At 31.6% G+C, this 24,291-nt stretch overlaps 2 protein-coding genes across 2 annotated transcripts in view; one reads left to right on the top strand and one right to left on the bottom strand.

Moving 5' to 3' along the window:
- LOC113396173 (protein PF3D7_1417600-like) overlaps positions 1 to 24,291 on the bottom strand; it is a 580,968-nt gene that overhangs the window by 318,741 nt on the left and 237,936 nt on the right. The window lies entirely within an intron of this gene.
- Positions 835 to 16,848, top strand: LOC113396205 (uncharacterized). Its single transcript, XM_026634054.2, has 5 exons — positions 835 to 1,032; positions 11,116 to 11,242; positions 13,612 to 13,757; positions 14,212 to 14,353; positions 16,475 to 16,848. Exons 1-5 carry the CDS (start codon positions 996 to 998, stop codon positions 16,689 to 16,691), a joined length of 669 nt encoding a protein of 222 aa, XP_026489839.2. The 5' UTR covers positions 835 to 995; the 3' UTR covers positions 16,692 to 16,848.

Here is a 24,291-nt window from a genome sequence, read left to right as displayed (position 1 = left end):
AACGCTCCGAAAATTATCACAGAAGCTAGAATTTTTTGTATAAGACTATGTAGTCGGATTAATATCATCACATCAAAATAAACAATACAGTATAAAATATTACGAATATAAACCCTGATGTTACCCGCGCGAAATCGGGTCCGTAATTTAATGTTTCTCTGCGTTATTTTCACAACTTTTTACAAATGGCCTATCCGGGTGCGTTGTTTGCCACATGTCGCCTCGTCATAAGCTTAAAAGGGCCTTGAAGCCGCGACATGGTTACACCCTAAAGTGAGAAGTACATTTTTTGAGAGTAAATGAAAAAGTATTAGGAGAGTAACTATTTTGAGAGCCATCATTTTGGTAAGAAGCTATAAAATGTGGAGTTTTATGAACCATACCCTTTTTTTAAACAGTGAAAACCTTTAGAAACCCTGGGCCCTCGTACTCTTAAGGCGAAGGTTAAGGTTATCGCACAGCGCTACTCCAATGCGGGTTTATAGGCACACCATGTGGCAGAATGTCAAATGACAAATACAGGTTTCTTACTCGCCGATCACGAAAATTATTAATATAAACAGAAATTAAGCACTTAAATTAAGTAGTTTTTGCCCAAAGATTCACTTGAATTATAAGACGAAAATATAAGTACTGTCTAAGTATTTTTCTTGATATATTTATAAATAAAATATCAATTACACCAATATCTCACTTAACAACTCAACGCCGTATTTTTATGCGTTACCGTAAAATAATTAACAAAATAAATCACAGAGATATTAAGTAAATTATGTCACTAATGCATAACTTACAAGACCAAACCTCCCGGCAACGGTTCCCGAATCCCGTTAGTTAAGCGGGAGTTCTACTCCAGGGTGGACGTTATCCAAGCTTCACTTGCAAACGAGCGCGTTGAAGCTGAAGTTTCGAGTTCGGTGACAAAGTTCTAGTGATAAATATACTGATATAACGATTGTTTATATTTAAAGTGTATTACAATTGTTAATGGGACCATGTTGTTCTTTCTTCTTACAACTCTTTTGATTGCAAGTAAGTTTTTTATTTATTGTTGTTTTTTAACTTTAATTAAATAAGTCATATAAGCGTGAATAATATCATTATCAATTACACATTTAAGACGTTACTGGATATTAAAAACACAAATGAAAAATGCATTTAAAAACATAAATTAAGAATAAATTGACATAGACAAGCAATAATTATTAATAATAATATTTAAAACCTAAAGCTAAATGCATCGCGTTTTTCATTTTCTTGCTATAATAGGATAACAATACGACGCCTTCGTGTTGGAAGTGTACATTCTTGATATTTTACAAGAGAAAGAGACGCGCGTGGTTAAAGATGAAGACTAATAGATATTCGCTACAGATGATCCCATACTATGTCTCAGCGAATTGATTCTGTCGCATAACATCGCGTATCGTGGTATTTGTTACACATCGCGGTGTGTTATTTGTAACAAGTTACGGCAACGAAACAGTTAGGGTAGTTAACTATTCAAAAACACGCGTACGAACATTCTATTATTTGTTATGTAGTATTATATTGTAAGTATTGCATATTAAGGAATCTAATCTAGTGTGCAATGAATTGTCGAGGAATCGCTGACTGTCTTGCTAATGTCAAAACCCTAGATTTAGATAATACTGCAAATTGTGTACATGAGTTTCTTGGGTGTAAATAAAATTATTATTATTATTATATCTATTCAGTTAGTGTTATATAATTAAAGACATTCCGTCATTGACAACTAAATTTATTCTTTTCTAAGCAGCCATATATAACCTTAACTACAAAGCTTAGGAATGAATTCGTTTCATTATTTACATTCAGTTTGAAAAAAAATCATGGAATAATTATGATAAAATAAAAACCAATATCAAGGCTACCAAAAAAAAAAAACATTAATTAAATACACGAACTAGTCCTATCCTCGTATAGTATACAGTTTTGTATTTTAATAGGAAAATAATAAAATATTTCATAATCTCTAGGCACACAGTGCCTATTCTAGAACAATAGTGATATTTTATTAATTCTGAACACCCAGATAATTGGAGTAGAATAATACAAATAAAGAAATATTACTGTATAAATAGATATCGGGCTGAGGTCATTTTCATTGTGGGGTGTGTATTTTATTTAATTTTATCATCATGTAATAGATACCGTAACAAACAATAGGTACAATATTAAGTTTCATAATACAGATTAATAAAAAATAATACAGCACAACAAATATTAAACCCAATAATAAACGTTGGTATTTAACATTATTAAAATATTATAACTGAATTTAAAATTGTCGCAACTAAAATTTGTATTATATATATTTAATTATTATTGTCTGCTATTGTGTCACTTGTTGTTGTATTATTAATAACAAATTCATGCAATTATTAAATACTAGCTTTCGCCTACGGCTTCCCCTGCATGTCGAGTTCGTAGATTTCATGTGTAGGTAATTTCTGTGTCCTTCCATTGGGTTCAAACTTGCTTCATAGCAAATTTCATCAAATTCTGTTCGGTGGTTTGGTCGTAGAAGCGTCAGCGTGCGGAGCACCGGCACGCTGTCTCGCTGTAAGCGTCTTTGTTTTATACTATGTAACGATAATAAAAATGTTTATTCACTAAGCATGAAAACAGTAAAAAGATAACCATAAAATTATCTTAGAATATGAATTAAACAAAAAAACACCGGTGAACTCCTAGACTCAGCCAGCAGCTGATTTTAAGTGTTTGTGTCGGTATACAAATTGCCAAATCTTTTCCATGCCCCGGCTTTCATAATTACCACATAAATATATGTTGCTTATTTAAATTTATTTAAACTCAGTTAAGATCGTTAATAGTCAAAAACTTTAATCGTTTTCCTTTTAGTGAGTTGAAAAATACCTACACTCTTGCGCTTGTAGTTATCTAGTATAACTCACTCGCCCTTCAAAAAGGGACACAACAGTACTTAGTATTGCTGTTTGGCGGTAGAATATATAATGAGTGGGCGTTACCTACCCAAGTGGGCTTGCACATAGTCGTACCACCAGGTAAAAGTGGCAGAAAAAATATTTAGAATAATCAACGGTTTTTGTGAAACAGTCTTTATTAATGATACAGCTCGATTATTATATTGATTTTATTTTCGTATTATTACATTTTACGGCATATTACTTTAAACCAACGCTACAGATATTGAAACTGTTTTTATTCTGCAAAAAAGGTCTATTTATAAATTCGGGGCTCGAGAAGTTTTTAACAAAGCAGGTACGCTCAGAGTTGCGTCACAATATGTTTACAACAATATTAGGTGCTTTCATAATAATATAACAGAATTCCTTAATAGAATTAGCTAAATCATTGCATAACCGCTGCTGGGATAAGACCTCCTGTCCCTTTTGAGGAGATGGTTTTCAGCTTACTCCGTGCGCGTGGTAGATGAGATTCTGCAACGTGTATCAACGAACTCGCGCTGGACCAACGCGGTTGAGTAAACTCCAAAACCTTCTCCTCAGCACAATACTATTTATATCCACTTAATTACATGAGTAAATTCACTTTAATTTACTTCCAAGGTTCCGACAACAACCCCGCCGATATTTAAAATGCAATTATTTTACGTTATATTTTGATTATTATAGATGAATTTAAGATTTCGACCAATGTTAATTTATAGTCAAAGTGGTTTGTGTCTGTACTCCGCCGGCGATTGGAGCTAAAAAAAAAACAATGCAAAAGCGTCCTTAGCACGGCTAATTTAATTGATTATTTTTATATTCTATGTTCAGTCAGAAGTCCGTTTACAAAATGATTACATTTTATTTGATGGTAGAGGTTGGTGCAAATTTGCCTGAGTAAATGCAGGCAGACTACTTCTAATTCTATCGCTTCAAAGCGCTACTTAGCATTGTTGTGTTCCGCGTTGAGTGAGCAGTGCAATTACAGGCACAAGTGATATAACTTCTTAGATTGCAAGGCGATGTAAGCAATGGCTACTCCTTATTACGGCGCCAATATCTACGCGGCGGTGACACTGAATCATCAGTAAATTATATTAAATTGAATTAACCACTTATTCTCCGTCGGTATTCTGGGAAATTTTGATGTCAGTATCTGTTCAATTTAGCACCAATTTTAATTGCAATCGATGGTAGATTAAATAGATATTTCGCCCGTAATTCTCCTGATGATCCTGATTTACAAAATTTGTCCATATTCAACTATTTGGCTTATCGAGTATCAACGTGCCCTTTGAACTGATCTTACTCCAAATTAACTTCACAACGGTGTAACGCTGCTACTTCACTGTTTTCATTACATCATGCGCCGCAAATGTAATTTTGTACCCAACCTATAATCATAAAATCCTCTCTCTTTTGCAAGACGTATATTAAGTGATATTTATCATTTTATCCTGACAAAGGACTTAATAATCCAACTTGGAATATTAAAAATCCACTTACAAAAGACTTATTAGATAATTGCACACGTTGGCAATGAAATGATCGCCTGCAGGCCACTTCAAATAAAATAATAATGTGTTGTTATTGTTGTGAAACCTATAGTAGTTTTATTTGATTTCAAAACCCAATTCAGTTTCTTTCGCAGGTTGTTTTCATATCTAAGGAGTTTATTTACGAAATGGTGCGGCGGTAGAACTTTTACCCATTACGAGAGATAGAAATTATCAAAATAAACTGATATTGTGTCTCGGGAATCGTTCTGAACAGCTAATGTTAATTTGTTAAAAATAATTTCTATTAAGTTAGTATTTGTCGTTAAAAGTCAACGCTCATACAAATAGGTACACCTGCAATTAGTACCGTTATCACCGCGGACGTTAAAATAATATACCATTTTACAAATATAAAAATCAATAACTGTTATAGTCATTAAAAGCGTTGGATAAAGATGTTTGAATTTTAGCTCCTATATATAATTGTAAATCAATGATGTTTAAATCAGTTTTGTTTCAAAAGAGCAATTATGCGAGGTTTTTGTTAGTTTTCGTGCTCGGCGGTAAAGAAAAATGTTGAGAGGCGAAATTGTGAGTCGGATGAAAATCAGCCACATGTAAATCCACCAACCCGTTGGTGCAGCGTGATTGGATAAGCTCCAAACCGATGTCTTAAAAGGACAGCAGGCCTTAACCCAACAGTGAGGCATTTAGTACCACGTTACTACTTTAATCCTTCCCTTGTCCTGTGTCTCACAAATGATTCTTGTTTAATTTATTGTGTCAGCTATTTGGACGGGAACCTTTTAATAATTATATTCTACTAATCTTTCAAATAGTATACATTATATCATAATTTGACGCTTTAATCAAATACATAATTATCATTACATCATGCGGTCCGGATGCATTTGAAGTAATCGTTTGGTTCGCTAGCGAGTCCCGCAGGATTAATTTTAAGGAAAACTGAAACGTGTATCATTAAATCAAGTGAGAATATAATTATGAAAAAGTTATTCAGCGGTTTCTCCTTTTAATACGTAAAAAAAAGATGACCAATGCCTGATATTCATAAAGGCTTTTGATAAAAAGCTAATACACCAGCAGATAATAATAATCGGTGAGTGAGCCAGTGTAATTACAGGCACAAGGACATAACATCTTAGTTCCCATAGATGAATAGTTCATATTTCTTGCAGCGCCATTGTCAATGGGGGTGGTGACCACTTACCAAATGGTGGCCCATTCGCTTGTCCGCCCAAGTATGTCATAATAAAACGTAATCATATCGAATTGAGTAGGTACTATTTTTTATAGACATATTTAATTTTATTATAACTGCTCAAAGCTCTTCCCATCACACGGCTCTAATGTGGCTTGGTGAAAAGTCGCAGCCAACTAGATTTATTAGTACGTATCAGTAGTGTAGTTACATATTAGTAGTCTTTTAGTTAATAGCATCCATTTTACTAAGCGACGCCGTATATAGCTCAATATGGCTTTTTACATCATGTAATTTAAATTAATATTTTCGAAGATATTACAGATTTAAAACGCAGGGACATAGCAGTTTGTATTGTCTAATGTCTGAAAAACTGTGAACGTTGTAAGACATTCTGTAGTATATTTAGTATCAGCATTGCACCCGTGCGAAGCCGGGGCGGGTCGCTAGTAATCTATAAATTGTTAAAATAAGACACTGATATTGCTAGAAAACTTCATTGCCGTTACGAAAAATTCATTTTTTTATTGCTCGTAAATAAAGTTTTTGTTGAAACATGTCACCGTGCGATAAAACCGTAACGTCGACCGCTCAAATAACGACAGCTTTTTTTTAAAACAAACCAGTTCATTTTACGTTTTATCAAAAACGTAAGCGTCTATAATAAATATTTATACGTGGTAATGAGCTTGGATCAATGAAAGATCAACAGAATGATCATTTGAAGATTAAGATAGAGTAAATATATATATACTATATGTCGGAGTAAGATATGAGTCGGGTTGATTGATGTTTGCATGTATAACACACAATATTACTTGTTTACATTTTAATATCTTTTAAAATTCTTGAGTTTATTATATTTGATTTGTTACATTTTTTAAGAAGTTATAAACCATATTAATTTTTTAAAAGTTATGAATATCGTATTTCTTATAACGACCAATCAGAGCAAAGCATTTGCGCCATCTGGTTGACAGAGGTTGAGACAGTTTTGACGGATACATTTTGTTTGATTAGAAAAAGGGACAGATCGAGTTGGATCTTGAAAAGTGTAGAAGACTGCCTATAAAAGGTCAGATCGGTGCCCTGAACCCGCTGTTCGGTGTTGTTACTCGTTAAAGTGTTAATTTGTTGACTTTATATTAATTAAAATACTGCAATTACGTGATAGTTGTGTTTTGTGCTTGTTCTTTACCCAAATGAAGGCCACTAAACCCGTAACCATTGACGACGATGTCAACAAGAGTGATGTTCTCCGACATATATATATACTCCTTAAAAGATCTCTTTGTCTTATAATTAATGTTGTGTTAATAATAATAATGAGCTAGACAGCAGATTGTTCTTTATAAATATTTACTTATAGACAGAATTGTTTATTGTATATTATTATATTAATACATGCATAGGAAATAACGAAAATGTCTTTCTGACATATTTCGTCCACGGCAGTCATTCTCAACGGCTGCTCCAATGCGGGTTGGTGGAATACACATGTGGCAGAATTTCGTTGAAATTAGACACATGCAGGTCTCCTCACGATTTCGCCGTCGAGCACGAGATGAATTATAAACACAAATGAAGCACATGAAAATTCAGTGGTGCCTGCCTGGGTTTGAATCCGAAATCATCGGTTAAGATGCACGCGTTCTAACCACTGGGCCATCTCGGCTCTACGTTATCATTACCTAGTATAAAACAAAGACGCTTACCGCTGTCTGTCCCTGTGTATGCTTTGATCTTTAAAATTATAACGGATTTTGATGGTTTTTTTGTAATAGATAGATTGATTCAAGAGGAAGATTTATATGTATAATAGATGCACAACATAGTAGAGAAACACTGATTATTTTAGAGCTTTCTAAAGTGATGTCGTAAATAAACACATTTTTTGTCCATACATTGCAAACGCGGCCAGCGTTACTGCTAAACCCTACGAAATAGATAAAAAAAAAATTACTACAGTATTGTAATTGTAAAACAAATTATGCTGTCAAAATAACTTTTTCTTGCTAACTGAATGTAAAAAAATCATACCGTTTAATTACTTGGCTGAACAAAGTAGAGGCACATACATTCATTCCAAGAACACCGTTGAGGGATGTAGTCTAATTTATGTCTACACTCGGATAGTGGAAGAAAGGAAGGAAGTTACCGTAAAGATAAACGCGGTAAATAGTATTAGGAAATTGAAAGATTTAATAATAATATATTATTTACATTTTTAAACTGCCAGTGATCAATCACAATTTGTATTATATAAATCAAATATAATAAAAATATCTTTATTTATTGTTTATAATATAATAATAAATATTTATTTATTATTTGTCAGTTGTCAACTATTTCTTGTCACACTAAATTCAGTATGACGCCCAATGAAGGATAATTTTTTAATGTGTATTGGGTGTCCGATGAATCGATCGAACATTAAGTGATATGTTCCTTATATAGCGCATATTTCTCGTAGTCGGGGAAGTATTTACTTATTAACATAGGTGTGATACTTATTAAAAACGTGACCGGACTCTACACGACAGCTAGGAAAGCGACATTCACTAGACTATTTATTCGACTACTGAAATTTAAATATTACATGCCGTAGCTTTCGCCTCTGACAATTTAAATTGCATGTTATTTTGCTGCATCCTCGATGTTGAGTACTCTAATTGAGTATGAATGTATAGGTTAATCAAAATTTAGTTTCATCATAACATCATTATGTATTTATGATTTATCATTCCAAGACGCCATTGTAATCACGACTATACCGTCATGTAGCTCTCATATTTAATGCATTGTTTGTAGATTCTAACTAATAAGGGCATATTATTAAATAATCATTTGTGTTTTTCTTTCGAATATAAAATTACTGGCGACAGAGAGAGAGAGAGAGAATGGTAAAATAATCTGTTTATCATCAAAATCAAAATATTTTTCTTCAAATCTACTCAAATTGCCTTTTATTAGCAAATTTGAGTTATCAATTAGAAAAGTAAATTCATTGTAAGACTACCACCGATTAAGAATGGAAGTTTCTCTGTAGAGAGATGAACTGCAAAAAATTTAGCTGGCTTTTCTCAGTTTGATACACATTTTATATTTATATGTATATTCTGTATTGAACATAATTAAAACCAGAAAGCCCAGAAAAAAACACTTGCTTCTAGTTATTCGATTGATAACATTAAACCCGTGGTCTACTGGTTAGAACGCGTGCATCTTAACCAATGATTGCAGGTTCAAACCCAGACTAGAACTACTGAATTCATGTGCTTAATTTGTGTTTATAATTCATCTCGTGTCGGTGGTGAAGGGAAACATCGTGAGAAAACCTGCACGTGTATAATTTCTATGAAATTCTGCCACATGTGTATCCATTCCAATGTGTTTCGTCGGAAATTGGAATAAAGCTCCAAAACCTTTGGTGGAATAAGCACCAAAACGCTCTCCTCACAGAGAGGTGGCTTTAGCTCGACGGTGGGACATTATCAGGTTTTACTTACATCATACTTACTTTAATACAAACTTTACTTTACATCATATACTTTTGTGCAATGAGCTTGGTCGGACGCCATTATCACGCTTAAATACCCCCGATATTATAATTCCGCTCTTTAAAACATTTCACATACCCGTCGCTAGAGCGCGTCTTGGTAATCATGCTCCAATTACTCGCATATACGAAAAATATAAAAAAATCTCCCGAACTATAACTGGCATCGACAAATTCAAAAATCTTGTACTTTATTTGAAAAAAGACCAGCGATCACCTACCATTGAGTCTTACCAAATCTTACGTATATTTTACGTTGTTGTCTTGGTATAATTTACATGTATTTTTCGTTAATGCTGTGTGCGCTTGTTTACGTACATGCCAGTGAATGTATCACCATTGTAATATTATGTAATAATGTTTAATATGTATATTAAAAATATGTCTATGAAATAAATAATATTTGTCTTTAACAAACAAGGGAAGCCTGATCTTTGACAGACCGTCTGTCAAAGATCATGTCAGGGGTAAGACTCTCGTCCCTACCCCTGACATGATCAGTTACGACCCAAATCATAGATGCTACGGAATCGTTTTGATATGAGGCATCCACGTGTAAGTAAAGTGTTTCAATAAATTGAGAAAAAAATAACCTCCCTACTGATTAAGCAACAGTATGTACGCTCGTTTTAATCTTCTACTCGTTGCTAATTTTTGCCTAATCGTACGTACATAATTAATACGTAGATTAACCGTATTCTACTTTGATACGTGCTATATATAATCATTTTGCTTTGTTAAAAATATGAAATAATAGTTGCTCTCAAAATTCCTGGTATTATATTTATCGGATTTCGTTTTATTTTACAACTTCTAATAATATTGTAACTTAAATATAGGTGCAACGTTTGCTTTATTTTGTCATATTTGAGATAAAAATTGCCTTTTGTTCTGAACTAAATTTTTGTCATATATGGATACGAAATAAATACGAAAAACAAAAGCAGACCAAAACTTCAAACACGATTTTGGCATGAGCCGCAGTTTTTTTGTTTTGTTTGAAATAATACGTAGAATTTATTTACAAACTGAATATCTATTTATAAGATAGTTTACAATAATTCTGCTCATAACTTTTGAGTTCACAGCGTCGCAAGTGTATGAAGAGACGTACGATTAAGACGCAAACTGTAAGTTAGATTCAAACAGATTTCGACAGAATTAGATGAACGCAAAGATTAATCCTTTAAGTAGGCTCCTATTTTCTGTGTGCGTCTTACACCAGCACTAGCTCTGCTAATGCCAATGTTAAATATAATTATCTTTTTAATTTCAACTTTCTTTTCTTCTTTATGCATTTGATTTTTCGAAGTCGTATTTGCTTGATTTTTATTCAGATTAAAAGGTCGCATTAAAGTTCAAACTTCAGTATCTCAGCTAGTAGAAATTAATATTATTATTAAAATACAGACGGTTTTGAACAATTATTTCTGTATAAATGTAATGCATGTCCCAGTGTTTATGGGACGATAGCTGCACGTAGACGATCGGTTATGGTCTTATTTTGAACAGTTCCAGCCGTAGATGTGCTGAAAATAAGGAGGATTATTGATTGCAATTTATTAAATTGTTACGATTTAACAAATAATTATTTTTAGAGAGCGGAAAAAAAGTTAACGAAACCTGTATGTATTGGCTGAAATTCTACCACTCACCAACCGGAATTAGAGGAGCGTGATGGGAGGGGAGGAGTCTCCTTAAGAAATAATGTATATAAATGAGGACCCATTGCAGGCTGTTACTACTATACTTTTTATTTTATATACAAATTCTGAGCGTTTCATAAACGAAATAAGGTCACTATTTTGTATATTAACAGCAGCTGGTTCTGCAGACCTTACCATGTCTATTGCAGTATTAACTATTATTTTGTTACAGATGGGGGCGGAGCACAAGTAAATGAAGACAGCTGCGATCCGAGCGAGTTAAAGACCTGCGTAGACATGACACCGCGGACGCCGGTGGGCTTGCCTCGCACAAGAGAAGAATTAGATGCTCATTGCCAGTGAGAATATATTTAAAACTTTTTTATAGATTCTACTATAAATATGTCGTGTGCTTTCTAGCAGAATAAGTCTGACAAGTGTTAAATTGGTGACAAATTAATGATAATTTCGAAGCGGGTAATATTATAGAATATATGAATCTGAAAGATGGCGTTTGTAACTTAAACACTTTCCAGTAACATAAATTAATTTCTGTAAATTTTAAATTACACAAAGTTAAGCAACAGCCTATATATGTTCCACTGCTGGGCTAAGGCTTTCTCCTTTGAGGAGTATTTGCGTATTGTCTCAAAATTCAATTTTCATACATTTTGTTTCATTAACAAAATTATAGGTATATTTTACTGTTATACTCAAGTATGTATAGATATCTAAAGTGATATGGCTTATGTGGTCGTAATTTAATTGGTTCAGTCTCACTTCTCATGGTAAAGCAGCAATAAGTCCAAGTCTTGTGTTGCTTTATTGTTCTAAAGTTATTATTTATTTGAGCCTGTATTTTGTATATCTACTTAAAATATATTTACAAAAATGTATTTATCAGAAAGACAAAGGATACTTGTATTCGCCCGGGGTTGCGGACATTATGGTGTAACTGTTATTGAAATTTTGAGAAAAGTTTAATGTAGAAATTTGCCATTTTACGATTATTTTTCTTTCATTTCTAAGTTTTCTGTATTGATAACTGAAGCTTGTGAATAGCTATTAACAAGCCTCAGCTATCAATAATAGTATCTATCAAACAAAAAAAAAAGAGAAAATAGTTGTACAGAGGAGAAAAAGGTAATTAGCTGCTTTTTTTCCTATTTATATTGCATATGTTATATTTATATATACCTAATATTAATATTATATATCAAATCAAATAACAATTATAAATACAAAAGCAGGAGAAAGTGTAGGTACAAAAGCGGTCTAGTCGATAGAAAGCGATCTCTTTCAGACAGCCTTTGGAAATAGAACTCGATTTAGTAGCAGCGTTCAAGTGTACATAACAAAACGGTATTGATTTAAATAACAACATACCCAAATATTTAGTTTATGAAATGTAAATACATATACGCAAATAGTTATTTTATAACTAAGGCCTATTAAGCGATAGGGGGATAATTTTGGATTACTTTCAGAAAATGCGTAACGTTGAGAATTTCATATTTAAAACGGAGTGTATTCCACCGTTTTAACAGAGAAGGACTTAAAGAAGAAAAATGAAGTATGAACGATTTAAGTATTAGGTTTGTAAGCGACCGAAGTGACAGTTCAATTATAATAGATATTTCGCATACTAATATTTAATAAGGTAACGTAATATATCTGAAAGGATTTAAAGTTAGAAAATATTCAGTTCCTGTTTGTCTAAAGGGCTTTGTTCTTTAATGCATTCAGATGCATTAGAGAACAAAGCCATGTTTTGTTTTAAAGACATGTTTTCCTCATGTTTTTGTTATGTTGCGGGGGTGTCAATAGTACAAATACTTCTTCTTATATCTTAAAATATTTTTTACGATCAATACACATGTCTGCTGTGTGATTTCTAATTTGGTGCCCACTTCAATTCCCTATTATTAAAAAAAAGGCTAATTATATTTCAGTAGGAAATAAATGGAACAGTTTGTGGAATGGAATGGTTAAATATAGTGAGATGAATAAAATTAAAAAAAAAATGTACAGTTATCGTTGTAGGGTGCAGGTTGAATTTAATCACTCACGAGAATTCGTATATGACGCAAAGAAATTCTATTCTATTTCAATCCAACGTCGATTAATCCTCAAAAAGCTCAGCTTAATTGTAACTGAGGACCAATTCTTCGATATAAATGTATCGAGTACAATGCGTTCCCGATTATATTCAGATTCAATTTCGACCGAACCGTAACTAAATCGTTGCATCAATAGAATAGGTAAGCGGCTGAACGGCAACAATTACGTTACGATTCGATTGCGATAAACTGTTAATTTGTTAGTAGTTTTGGGTCGAAAACTAGACTCAACTTAATTAGACAGTTTTAGGTTCCAAGTATTTTTAAACTATCGGATCGATTTGTACCATAAAAGCTTACCACCTAGTAGTAGGGGGAAATCAACCAGCAAAAAAATTCAAAGAGAGGGTCCGAGGCAGGATGACAATCTGTCGTAATAATCTGACAAACTCTTATTATTGACGTATTTCAATACACTCTATGAACGCTAAACATATGATAGAAAGGAAAGCGAATATGTACAAAGAAGCATGCAATTTTTTTGCCTAAAAACTGTCGACTAACATAAAACGCGAGCGATGCCGCAGGACAATTAGTAGATATAATTCATAAAAAATAAAAATCATACCTCCATATATATAATTGCATTGTGTCTTATAATATCTTAGGGCATATCAGACGGGAATGGCGTGTATGGATGCATGGATCAAGCGGTGTCTGCCAACTGACGGCCAGAAATTGGTACAGCAACAAATTGGCGGCGCGCGAGCACTAATGCGATTCTTATGTACCAATGAAACAGCGCTACGGAGAGGTAAGATTTTATAAAGTTATACCATGGTTCTACTTGGTGGTAGACTTTTTTGCAAATCATCTGCGTTGGCACCACCACTTGGTGCCACTCATTAGATATACTTTCCCCAAACACAACCGGCATAATGAACAAAACATCTTAGTTCCCAAGATTGGTGGTGCGTTGGCAATGTAAGGAATGTTTAATATTTATTATTACGTGGCCTATTTTCTAGTCGTGCTTATAATTTATTTAAAAAAAATTAAGATCCGTACAAGTCCTACTGCTGGGTAAAGCGTTTTCTCCTTTTGAAAAGAATATATGAAGCATATACCACCACGATGATCCGCAGCATGTTAGTGAATTTACATGTTATAAATATCATTGGACGCCATTGCCAACCTTGGGAACTAAGAAACAATGTCCCTTGCGCCTGGTCTACTTAATGGACATGTATTTGAAATTTTCTGTACAGATTTTCTAAAGGAGCCAACATGTTGGGCGTTAGTATCACCAGACTGGTCACGATGCGTTGATGAACTGCAGCTCGCCGTCCGCGACATCTCTGAGCGCTCTCACCACATAGTCTACTTCAACAAGAACACCGAACTATGCTGGTAACTCGACAAATACTTGTAGAATTTCATTCAGAACCTTATTTTGCGTTGACAGTGATCCTATATGATTAATAATAACTAAAATAATATGTAATCAATTTAAATTATAAAAACTTTCTACTTCTACATTAATTTAAGCGGAGTTAAATCTTTTTACTGAAAATCATTTATAATCAATTAATAAGCTAATTTAAACTCAAGACCATTGATATGTACCCTCGTAAAATCCCTTCCCAACGTTGGTCTATGGAACCTATTAAACAAGAGTAGTGAAATCTGACGTCTTCTCTAATTTTTTTTTTGTTATTTTCGCAAATTTGTACAAGCGTTGTAATTATTAAATAGAGATATATATTTATTAAATTTATAGATAATATTTGTATTTTATTATTTAAAGAACATAAATATTATTTATTTTTTAATAATTATAATTTACACAGTATTGTCAGCCGGGTTTATCTGTAAAAATGTGCGATATGTTCCATTCCATTACATAATATATAGTTTGTAACAACTGTTGATAAACTCTATACCCTGTTCAAGTTAGCTTGATATTTTTGACAGGCGGGCTAGTGATGAGAAACAGAAAATAAAACAAATATAACAGTCGATGGAATCATGGAATGCGTAATACAAAGTAGAATTCAATTTTTTTTTAACTTATTTTTGTAAATAGAGTTATACCTGTCAAAGAGACCCCAACCGAAAAAAAAGGATACAAAAATCGATATTTGTAGCAGTTACTGCCTGTTATTCGCGTCCCTACCGTCCGACCGATGTAACATTATACAAGAGTCTATTATTTTCAGTGTTTCTATTTAAATTTTACTTTGAAGCAATAATATATAATAGAAAACAGCTTAAAATTTTCGGATAACGCTTGATTCTGTAGGAACTTTTGTATTATATGTATTTTTTTAAATATTTTTACAATTTTTAAAATCATGGAATTAAGAAATAATATGTCCGATATTGCAAAGTTATGTCGATCAGAAAAATTTACATCTGTCAAAAAGATCAAGCTATCTTGTACAGGGTATTAAATAAATGTGTAATGTTTATTGCAGCATAATATATATTGACTATATTGTCATATTTGTTTTTTTCTCTCAGAGTTAATTAATGCCAGTGTTGAAAAAAGTGATTAAACACATTTGTATAGAAGTTAAATGTGAAATTTATATTTTAATTAGAAAACATCGAGTAAGTCAATACGCTGTCGTAATTGGAAATTTAACGCAAAAATGTTTTACGTTATATTGAAATTACTTAGATTCTGTAAATCGTTTCGTGCAAATTATTAACTTATTTGAAATTCCATGTTAGACAAATGTTCTGTTGCAATATGCTTATTCTTTAACTTTTAACGATGTAACTTTTGAAAACTTTAAATATATAAATTGTCATCACAAGTAGCTTTAAATATATATGATACCGAATCATAAGAACCGTGAGTTAATAATATATTTTAGCCAGATTGTAAATGGTCTGTAAAAAAAAAAGTGAACGGAGTATTCAATTTTGCCTTGGTGGTAGGGCTTCGTGTAAGTATTTCTAGGTAGATACTACTCATTTATCAGATGTATTGTCGCTAAATTGCAATACTTCGGATTATTGTGTTTCAGTTTAAAGGGTGAGTTAATCAGTGTAACTATAGGTCTAAGCGCCTTAACATCTTAGTTCCCAAGGTTGGCTGTACATTATCGGATAGGAATGGTTAATATATCTTACAGCGCCAATATTAATAGTTGGTGGTGATTTTACCAGTTGTTACTTGAAAACTAAACAAAACTAAACTACCTAATAGGTTAATAACCATATCCATCTCACCACCATCATATCAGTGTTCACCACCGACCATAGACAATGGCGACGTAAGAAATATTAAACATTCCTGACATTCAATCACCCTAGAAACGGAAACACAACAATTCTAAGTATTGCTTGGCGGTATTTTATTTTATTTTATTATTTTATCTGATGAGTGTGTGGTATCTACCGAAATGGGTTGCATAAAGCCCTACCCCAAAGTAAGTTTTGGTAATGTTGAAAAAACCACACAAACGTACTATTTACTTATTCTAATTACTGGATTAAAAAATATGGTTTGTTTTATTTTAGTGCCCGTGACGCATTCGTTGCATGCGTGGCAATGGCTGGACGAGCTTGTTCAGCCCAAGCCGGAAACCTTCTGCGTCGGATGGCTTGGGTGCTCGCGCAAGACGTAGCCGCTTGCAGCGCTCAGCCCCGCGCGCACTGCGCTGCATCACTGCCACAAATCGCGGCTCCGATTCTCACTGCACTATCTGGTGCATTACTTTACCCCCCAAGACTTTAAAACAATAGTTTAATTGATGTAATGATGGTTCCTAAGCGATGTTCTTATAGCGTGTTTTATGACGCTGATTGTAGATCTTCGTTATAAGCTTCAATAATTGAAACAAAATCAAATTTAAACTATGTTCTTAATTTAGTACAACTAATATACCTCGATGATTGTAAAAAAATTTAACGTCATAATAGAAAATTCGGCCGTTTAACAGTTTTATACGTAGCTTTAGATATTGTCACTTTGCTAAATTTGTGTTTGTGAAGTCGATGCTTCAATTTAAAGAACGAGCGAACGAGAACTTTGAATATAGATGTGCATGTCTTGTAACATACTTAGATTCTGTCAATTTCACTATCTTCTGTATGTACTATCAACTTTGTATAAATGTTAATTACTCAGTAAGATAAATTATTATTTCTTAAATATTAAAACACACATAATTCAGAAGGCAATATAACTTTTCACTCATATTACTTAGTAATACCTAAATTTACTAAATCAACTTCAAAGTGTAAAAATCGAAATTGCTTTTTATATTTTACTAATTTAATTTCAAAGGTGTTTTTCTGTTTTAACTTGTGAAGAAAATATAATTAAAATAATTGCTTTTTATATTTTATTCATTTAATTTCAAATGTGTTTTTCTGTTTTAACTTGTCAAAAAATATAATTAAAATAATAAAACAATTTCAAATCATATTAACATATTCTAAACATTAATGTTTGAACTTTTGTATAATTATCTAAAACCGAATGAAACATTAATAGATATCGAATTAAATATAATTTGTGTAAAATAGAATACTGAAATAAATGATCAATTGATGTATTAAAAGATTTGTGTGATGATAAACAATTTGTACAATAATGTTATTTTGTTTCTAAATTTGAAATAGCTTATCCGATACTACAACCCATTAAGTTTACAAATGAATGGAGCTTATTGCTTGTGCTCCCATGTAGTTGCTGGATAAACAAGTGACATATTTCATGTTTTTTACTGTGCCTGAGATACATTATAAATATCAATTAAACACCAAAGGGTGTCATACGGGGTCAAAAAAACTTTGTTGGTTAAACAAATATTTATTAATAAAAATATTTTTATGAAATAATTCAATAAAAAAATACCTAATATTTTAAATTACACAAAAATCAGGGGTGTGGGCTGTTGATGGTATCTGGTCATGAAAGGTATTAACTAACTAAAGCATCAATACATAATGTATTGTATATTAACCGTTATTGCTTAGCAGAATGTACTATTTTAATTAAGCATTTAAATAATTAGGACTTAAGCAGACGATCTAAACGAGATGAGCAATAGTATGAGTTGGCGTTCGCTTTATATTTCGAATTAAAAAAAAATAAGCAGGATAGTGCAAACCCTGTCTGCAGCGTCCAGAAATGAAATGAAACTGTTGTTTCAATGCAAGAACAAAAGCATTGCAAAGCGGCAATCAACGACAGCAGCAGCAGCAGAAGCGGCGGCAGCAGTACTGGATAAGCAGCAATTCCTCCACAAAATAGCAGCTCCAACTCAGCAAAACTCTTCATTTGAGTTCACCAAGCAATACTTTGAAATATAATTTAAAAAGGGGGGCTAGTTAGCTCCCCCTTTTTAATTCACCATGAACAAAAATCATCCTTACGAAATTTACTGCATACCTAGGTATTACTGCATACCCAACTATCATATTTAAATGTAAAATAAGTGAGAAGTAAAATAATGAAAAAATCATTCAACTGTCGAGAATATAATAAATTAAACTACATTTTTTTTTGCGTTCCTTAATAATTATTAATTGACACGAAATATAATAGATCATCATCCAGAAGTTAGGCGAATATTGGTACTGTGCTATCACTTCAAATGTATCGAAGAATCATGATGAATATCAATAAGTCGTAAATTATTATTTAAGAGTCCAATTTCAATCCAATGTAAATGAAATTTTGGAAATTTTTAAATAAGTATAATCAAAACTGTTAAATTTGCATATTATATTAAAAGTGTACCATTTCAATCCTCCCATTCCTTTTCACTCCTGAGGTTTTTAAAAGAATAGTCAACAGTTTTTTAAGTAGTTTACGTACGTGGACGCTTACAATTTCTATAGAGAATAAAATAACAACGTTTTTCGTTTCAATCATGAAATATGTATGTACATTTTTCAATTTAAATATTCCAATCAATATACCAAAAATATTAAATACCCAAATATCCAATATATATATACATATATATGATGTAAATAAAAACTATATTAGATCATTCTTCAAAAGTTTGATCTTTACCAACACAAAAGAGAATGGTGCTTGCCTGGACTAGTACCAGAAATTTTCGGTTAAGATCACGACGATCATAAGCTTTTGAGAAATCTCGACAAGTAAATTTTGTATAAGGTTTTTTATTTTATATTTTTTAAAATGCCGTCTCACATGATATGAATATAAAAATGAAAATTGAAGTTAATGGCAGTGATTGTGTAAAATATGAGCGTTTCATACACGTATTAAGTGACGTAATTGTCCGACACAATTAATTAAAATTGCAAATTTAGCCAATGAAATGTTAGGTAAACGAATTTTAGCTAGTATACTTGTTTGCTTTGCTTGTTGCTTGTATGTATTGTACAATTAACGTATATTATATACTTTATTATTGTATAAGTGTATTATATTTAATGGTAATACTTCAATTAAAAACAACCCAATTTCATATATTCGGTAAATTAAAGCATTTATTTTATTTTTGATCAGCTATAAAACATTGCAGTTTTTTTTACAATTATGAATGAATATAAATTAAAGAGCTATACGAATCATCCTTGAATTAATATAAAACAGTAAAATTTTATATCTTTTATGAAAAACAAAAATAACTAAATACTTCATTTGAATAATCTCTTATAAACACTTTTTAGTCGATATAATAACAATATAACTGATATTGAATTTAATGTCTAATTTGAAAAGTAGAATCTGCCGAGGAAAAACCGAGTTGATATCTATACAGATTTAACATAATTATAATTATACAGATTTATAAATAATAATAATTTCCTTATTTATATGCGGAAATTTGATGTTGTCAGTTAAGCTCACTTCGCGTGTTTAAATATTATTTTTATGAATTGTATCTAAATTATCTGGCCTGTATTTTATACATCTATATTCTAGAAATTTTACATAATATTGTTGTGAATATATTGTGATGTAGCTTTCTAGAAGTGACACACGATAAACCGACCTAATTTAACAGCGCGGTCGTAATACCGAAAATTTATTTTATAATTGTATAAAGTATATCATTACACACTAATTTTAATGAGCTCCCGCGAATTGTGTTGATTCTACGGACGTACTTGGCAGGTTAACATTTTGAATGTTCATTAATTCAACTACTAAGTATTAACTACTAGTAAAACTATAGTTCTGCATTGTACAATAAATGAATTAGATGCAATACCGAAAATAATGATTTTGTGTTTTAATATTTACATAGAAAATCATATACCTGTATGTTTCTCTACTTGATTGTTAAAACAATAATATAATTGTATAGATTTAGTAATAAGTACGTAATATCATCTGTTCACCTAAATTTACAAAAATAATTGTCAAATTACCAAAAATCGTTACAATATCGTATAAACATATAAACTTAGATTATGTTGTGACATGATATATGAGAACATCTGTTTCAATTCACAAACTTAATTTACTTAATATTGATTTCTGAATTGAACATTTTTTAAAACAATTGTTGATTTTCTTACTAGACCAACTGACATCGTTCACAATCACATTGGAATCATCCATTGTTATCAGTTATTTATTAAGCTTATCATTTTGGTGTTGATAATTATAATTAACGAAATATAAAATAGCTAAAGCTCTCTCGGCTTATAATATATTAATTATTAATTAACTTTGAAAATTATTTTTTTAATTATGAAGCTTCAACACAGTGAATGGAATTTTGTTAACTTAGTTCTAGTCCTCATTATTGTTCAGAGGACAAACCAACTCCCTTTGTTCCGTTTTCAAATAGCCACAGATAAAATTAATCTTATTTGACACTGACTTAAATCTCTCTTAGTTGGAGTCGCATAATATAATAAGAATTATTCATAGTTCATCATCATTCAGCCAAACGAATTCAACCGCTGGACATCTACGACGTTACGTTAAATTCTCCTTATTTTATAATTTTGTAATTCATTGTCATTATATTTTTACTTTTTATCAAATGTAAACAGTAAGTATTAATATTTAGAAGATAAAACTATTCTTGATAAAACTATTTTTATTAATTTTATCATTTGTTCGGTTTCATATTTTTTTACTAATCTCTTGTGGGACACATCCATTTTTTTTTTATTTCGCTCACCAACAACTTATATTATTTGTATATAAATCTATGAGTTTTAAGCTTAATACCAACACCGCATGCATTAAGGATTTAGATAGAAAAAACAATTAAATACAGGAATAGTAGAATCTTTGAAGAAAAATAATAAAATCTGGAGAAATCAGATCAAAATATTCTGTCGTCAAACAGCAATACATGTAAGGAACGGTTAATATTTCTTGCAGCGCCTTTATATATGCAATGGCCACATACCATCAGATGGGCCATTTACCCATGCTTAAAATGCGAAACGCCTCAAATGTTTACCAATCACCAACATCTTTCCCTTTACGATTGGGATAAAATCTAAGTACAGATAAAGAAATCACATTTAAAACATTTTTTTACTAAAAGAAAATATAATACACAATTATTTTGTATACGTGTATTTTTGGACCCTTATTCGGCTGGACCCTTCAGCATGATGATAACTTATATCCGGGACGACCTTTAGGATACCATTATTTATGAATTGGAAGGAAACGAACTGATTCACAAGGATTCTGATACGACAAGAAAACTCAAAATGAATATAGCCACCTGGCCAGCCTTTTTGATGTAAAGAAAAAGGCAGTATAAATATTTACTCAAGTGACTTTGGGTTCCAAAAAAATTATTTAATATTTCTTTTTTAAATAATACTGCATAAAAATAATTCATATTACCAACTTGTTAGAATATTCGAAAATATTACTATTCAAACTCTTGATTACATTGAATAATGAAGAGATTTCTGGTGGCATTTCCCTGTCGATTTGACATTTCGCAATTCTGATTTCTTTGGATAAACAATGGTCTATTATATTACCAGTAATGGAATTAGGCGTTGTTTTGGTTACTTATTGCTATAATAACTTCCATTAGCATTTTTACAAGTTAAACAATAAAGTTAGGACAATATCCGACTCGTAGAGGTATTATTTACAATAATAAAATTGGTAACAAAAACCAAATTAAAAAAAAGCACTCAAATTTTTCAGTGATTAAAAAAAAATATTATGCATTATGCCAATCTCTCATTGTATACTGCATCTCATGTTGGTGTGGTGCACCAAAAACTACTATGAAACCCTTAGAAATTGCTCAACGTGCCATCTTAAAGGTGGCAACTTTTCGGCATCTCTATCCAACCAATTTGTTATACTCAAATTGTGGGGTTCTTAGAGTAAGAAAATTATTCGTATTAAATTTAATTATATACCAACATTAGAGGATTTTGTACACTGCTATTGACAATCGACGCAAAAATAACATTTGTTGCTTACACACTCCAAAATTTGTTTTCACAAAACGATTCGGTTATTATCTTGGTCCTTACTTGTATTATAAGCTGAATGCAAAACTGTTTATATATAAATTGCCACTAGCTCAGTGTAAAAAAATGGTATTTGCGTTCCTGCTTAACAAGACGTACGATGAAACAGAAAAATAGATTACTTCTATAACCTAATTTCAACTGACCCATACACACTTACACGCACGCACTCGCACGCACACACGCGCACGCACACGCATATACAGTAACACGCACGAACACACCCACAAAAAAAACAAAAAAAAATCATACCTCTCAATTATTACCTATTCGATTTAATTAATTATTTACCTATAAACATTTTACATAAGATACGTTTTGTAATACCCAGGCGATAGATCTCTAATGTATTTTAATTATTTCAACTTTCGGGGAGAGGACTGATTATCCTTAACACAGGCTATTTAATTTAGCCTAGCTAGGATAGCCAGTAATTGAACTGTTTTTCTTTTGATGACCATATTATATTACACATTAAGTCTTTACTCGTAGTGCAATCATGTAATAGTTTTATAGATGTTTTTTTTTGTGTGAAATAAATAATAAAATAATAATAATAAATAAACTTATCCAACTTTGGAAATCAAAAAACAATATCCATATTACTACTGTCTTATTAATCAGAATAACTACATTATTTATTATTCTTAACTTAATTTACCTTCGGACGATGCTAGTACCCAAGTAAAGATGAACTCTTTGCTTTCCATGTCGAAGTCACTCACAAAGGTCACTTGTGCCTGGTCATTATATTATACCGCTGACCAGAGAGTTGCATAATTTGGTTTTTTCTTTGAATTACTGTATTTTATGTTATTTGCATGCATAAATCTGCGAAGTGCGTTGTCAGCATTGCGAAACATATAACTAAACAACAAAAACACAATACAGATCTAGCAGTTTGTAATATTTAAGTTTGGGAACTTTTTCCTCTACGCTGCTGGTTAGTGGACATAGACATTTCTAAAAACTTTTAACTTAATACTTACATTAAATATTTCAAAGCTTTTAAGCTGCTTAATAAATATGCTTACAATCTCAAAGATAAAGAAAAGGTTTATGTTTGTAGACTAATGTGATGTGCTGACAAGGAATAACCATATAAGAGTACTGAAAATAATATTATTTTAACTTAAGATACTAAACGTTTATCTTTTTAAATATGGCATTTATAAGTCTTCAAATTAATACACTATAACTATTCAAAAGTTAGAAAAATATATTGTATATCAGTAAAATAATAAATACTACATAATTTGTAAATTACAATATATTATGAGTGCTTAGTAGTTACTAAACCACTGTGCTGAATTTGATAAAATTTGCTATAAAGCAAGCTTGAACCCCAAGAAAGGACATAGGCTAGGCATAGATATTTATAAATATAAGCTGCGACCACTCACCTCAAAAGGAGGGCGAAAACTCGAGTAAAAACTAGTGTGTTTTTCCGACTTAGGTGAGCATGTATTTGCATAATTAAATTAGTATCATTACATAATTTTTTACATTTTATAGTCACTTCGAATGGTTTGTTCTAGTGATTGCTTATATTTAAAATTTAGTCTAGACTTTAATAATTTGATATTTCATTTATTTAATATTACAATATTAATAAATAACCAAGAGGAAAGAAAAAATTAAGACGGGATGCCGGCGCCTTTCATTGTATAATTTCAATTTCTTTTGGCGACTTTAATTACTGTGACTACATCTTTGTTTTTCCACGCAACGACATAATTATTTCTGATAACTGATATCGACGTAGAATTTAAATTGTCTCCTGAAGAAGTAAACATCTTTTGCTACGAAATATGTAACGCGTCCTTGTAGATTCGCTAATGATTATATTACTAATGCTTGGGTAACCCAAGCTA

Source organism: Vanessa tameamea, chromosome 11 (genome assembly GCF_037043105.1).
Source record: "Vanessa tameamea isolate UH-Manoa-2023 chromosome 11, ilVanTame1 primary haplotype, whole genome shotgun sequence".
Classification (NCBI taxonomy): domain Eukaryota; kingdom Metazoa; phylum Arthropoda; class Insecta; order Lepidoptera; family Nymphalidae; genus Vanessa; species Vanessa tameamea.
The sequence above is the reverse complement of the archived record's forward strand: the minus strand, read 5'-3'. Positions and strand labels throughout refer to the sequence as shown.

Excerpts from the sequence above, each read along its gene's own strand:
- LOC113396205 (XM_026634054.2), top strand. The coding sequence starts at position 996 with ATGTTGTTCTTTCTTCTTACAACTCTTTTGATTGCAA. Across the intron at positions 13,758-14,211 it reads TGAAACAGCGCTACGGAGAG|ATTTTCTAAAGGAGCCAACA; the intron begins GTAAGATTTTAT and ends TTTTCTGTACAG. Across the intron at positions 14,354-16,474 it reads AAGAACACCGAACTATGCTG|TGCCCGTGACGCATTCGTTG; the intron begins GTAACTCGACAA and ends GTTTTATTTTAG.